The 3,334-nt window shown below is 46.0% G+C and overlaps 1 protein-coding gene across 3 annotated transcripts in view; it reads left to right on the top strand.

Moving 5' to 3' along the window:
* The first annotated feature begins 3,161 nt into the window (after positions 1-3,161).
* SNRPD1 (small nuclear ribonucleoprotein D1 polypeptide 16kDa) overlaps positions 3,162-3,334 on the top strand; it is an 8,674-nt gene continuing 8,501 nt past the window's right edge. For all 3 annotated transcript variants that reach the window (XM_010828913.1, XM_010828912.1, XM_010828914.1), the window contains exon 1: positions 3,162-3,319. In XM_010828913.1, the coding sequence (XP_010827215.1) occupies positions 3,306-3,319 (14 nt within the window). In that variant the 5' untranslated portion in view covers positions 3,162-3,305. The remainder of the gene's footprint in view (positions 3,320-3,334) is intronic.

Consider the following 3,334-nt stretch of genomic DNA (forward strand, 5'->3'; position numbering starts at 1 on the left):
CTTCCCTTGTTTCCCCCCTGTCGTCTCGGAATAAAGCCACCCACGCGCCCAGCGGTGGAGGTTTGTCTTGAAGATCCGTCGCCAACGGTTCTTCTGTTGGTTGCAGGTACTGCTCTCTGCGACTTCCAGTTCAGATACCTCTCATCTTCCACACGAGCCAGTGTACAAAAAAGGGGAGGCGATTGATCCGTTCTCCCTCCTTCCCGGCATTGCACTCCAGCGTCTCCCCAAAATCCAGGGCTTCCCCGTCTCCTTGCACACTTTGCTCCTTGGGCATCAGAGCACAAGAGTCGACAAGAAATTGCAGGAAGTTCCACCAAGTTTAGTAACGGCGTGTGTTAAGACAAAGCTTTGGCTCTTAGAAGCCTCCAAAGATTGAATCTAGGATCCTAGGATTCTTGATTCTACACTGCTTTTGAACACGCCCTCTGTGCTTCTCTTTGCTTATTTGTAGGACTGTGAGGATGGGTAAATGAGTCCTCTTGCCTTTGAGAATCTGAAGAGGTGATCATAAGTGGATTCTCCCCCATGGTTCTTACTGCCCTCCTTTTTTGAAGCCAAGTCCACCCCAATATACCCTCTTAAGTTGCTGAAGCCTGATTTTTTTTTTTTCATCATCTTCCATAAAACTTTATAGAGCTGCCTGTCAGTTTAGTCTGGAGAGGTGCTATGGTTTAAAAACCAAAATGAGAGGTCTTGGTGGGTGAAGCCATTGGCCACGACACCATATCTTGTGATAATTGGCAAAAACCTGTCTGCCGCCCCTCACCCCCACATCCCAAAACCTTGACACGTTCATTTGTCCCTTGATCAACACAAGTTTAAACACACCCAATTTATACGGGGATTTTTTTTTTCAGTAGTAAATACTAGAGTAAACAGTCATCATCAGTTGATTGTTGGGAGGTTGTAGGACCCAGGATATGGATGGGCAGCTGTAAATCAGGCATGGATTTTCCACTAAGCAGAGGGTCTGTGCCCTTAATGCCAGGGAGTAGACTGCCAACCTGATTAAAGCTGGTTATCTACTACTGATACAATATCTGACTTTCTAATACATTTACCTTCACCTTTAGATTGTCAAGACAATTGGTGGAATTTTTTCTGTGTGTAAACCACTTTATCTGTAATAACTCAAATTCTGACATACACAACTACACAAACCATATTTACAAGTTTCCATTCCCCCAAAATAGGCCTTTGTTTTTTAAAAAAGATATTTATTTGGCCATGCTGGGTCTTAGTTGCAGAATGTGGGATCTTTTCGCTGCTGCATGGGAGGTCTAGTTCCCTGACCCTTGCTTTGGGAGCATGGAGTCTTAAGGACTGGACCACCAGGGAAGTTCCAGAGCCTCTGCTTCTGAGTTCTCTATTCACTGTATTTGTATTGGCCACAATCAGGAACATGGGAATCCTTACAAAGGTTACACCGTATAAAACCATATGTATTTATTTTTGATACATAAGGAATTCATTGTTATTGTTTAGTTGCTAAGTCCTGTCCACCTCTTTTGCAACCCCATGGACTGTAGCCTGCTGGTCTAATTTTACCCCTATCAAATTGTCCATAAGAAGATTGGTGACAATTAGTGTTGGTGAAGATTTGCATAAGTAAAATTGGTGGGGGTTAGCATGCTGCTCGTGTTCAGTTGCTAAGTCATGTCTGACTCTTTTGCAACCAAAAGATTGTAGTCTGCCAGGCTCCTCTGTTCATGGGGTTTCCCAGGCAAGAATACTGGAGTGGGTTGCCATTCCCTTCTCCAGGGGATCTTCCTGACCCAGAGATGGAACCAGAGCCTCCGGCATTGGCAGATGAATTCTTTACCACTGAGCCACCAGGGAAGCCCTTATCATTAAGACATCTGCCTCTAAAAATTAATGGAACAGCTGGATTGCCCCGCTGGTTGCATTCTCATTTCCTTATTTTCTTTCTCATGGCCAATCTAAATACTTGTAACATACAAAACCTCAGCTAACTCCAAGAAGACAGAGGAGTCTCATTTTCAGACTGACCCTCCAGCTAGCAGCAAATAGAGGCTTTTTCTTTGCCGCTCCATTCTTGCTGACTTTATTTCAGGACTCTTGACGGTTTTATACTATGAGAGTAAAAATTATTAAAATTTTTCAAGCTAGAAAAAAAAAAAAAATGATGGCCATTTGGTCCACATTGGATCGCCAGGGGGTTATTAGGAGCTGTTGGGAAGACAGGGGGATAGATGTTGAGAAGGTAGCACACATAAGTCCATTACAGTCTTGCTACTCAAATTGAGATCCATGGACTTGGGGCATCTTCATCAACTGAAGGCTTGTTGCTGTTGCTGCTAAGTCACTTCAGTCGTGTCCGACTCTGTGTGACCCCATGGACCGCAGCCCACCAGGCTCCCCCGTCCTTGGGATTCTCCAGGCAAGAACACTGGAGTGGGTTACCATTTTCTTCTCCAATGCATGAAAGTGAAAAGTGAAAGTGAAGTCACTCAGTCGTGTCTGATTCTCAGCGACCCCATGGACTGCAGCCTACCAGGCTTCTCCGTCCATAGGATTTTCCAGGAAAGAATACTGGAGTGGGGTGCCCTTGGCTTAGAAGTGCAGAATTTCAGACCCCATGCTGACAGAATCAGAATTTCATTCTAACATTTCCTCCAGATGACATTGATGTTTGATGAGCAATGCCTCACAATATTCAGGAATTCTGATGACCAGGGATGAAGTCCAAGCTGGAGGTACAAATTAAAGCCCTAGTTTTGGAGATCACCTGGACTAAAGGAGAAAGTATCCATTAGAGAAGCGTAACACGATCTCTAGATCTCTGGGCACCTTTTGAGGTTTGTGACCATAATTTAAAAATAATCAGTTAAAATTCTGTGATTTTCTGTAGGCACATAAAGTAATGTTGAGGTTCCTGCTGTTGGAACAGAATTAGCATAATCCTCTGGACTTCCCCCAGAACTAACTTTCATTAACGAGTAAATCTGGTGCTGCATAATACACGGAGCCCTGCCCTGCCCGTTAAAGGGATGTAATCTCAAATCTCCATACTGAAAGTCTCCTAAACCTGCCCTGAACACCCTCAGCAGTTGCAAGGCACACCTCCAACCGTCAGGGGCCGCAGTGGCGCTTCGCGCAGCCGGAAAGGAGAGTAGCCCAAGCGCGGCCGCGGCGTTTCCGCCGTGCGTCCCTGCGCTCGGCGCGGTCTCTACGTCGGAGCCCCGAGAGTAAGTGTTTCCGGCCATTCATACGCCCAACCTCGGCTCTCGGTGGTCGGATTTCGTGTCCTATCGGGCCGAAAGGGTGACGGCGCCTCTAGGATGAAGCTCGTGAGGTGAGGAGGTGGCCG

Source organism: Bison bison, unplaced genomic scaffold (genome assembly GCF_000754665.1).
Source record: "Bison bison bison isolate TAMUID 2011002044 unplaced genomic scaffold, Bison_UMD1.0 scf7180017864498, whole genome shotgun sequence".
Classification (NCBI taxonomy): Eukaryota; Metazoa; Chordata; class Mammalia; order Artiodactyla; family Bovidae; genus Bison; species Bison bison.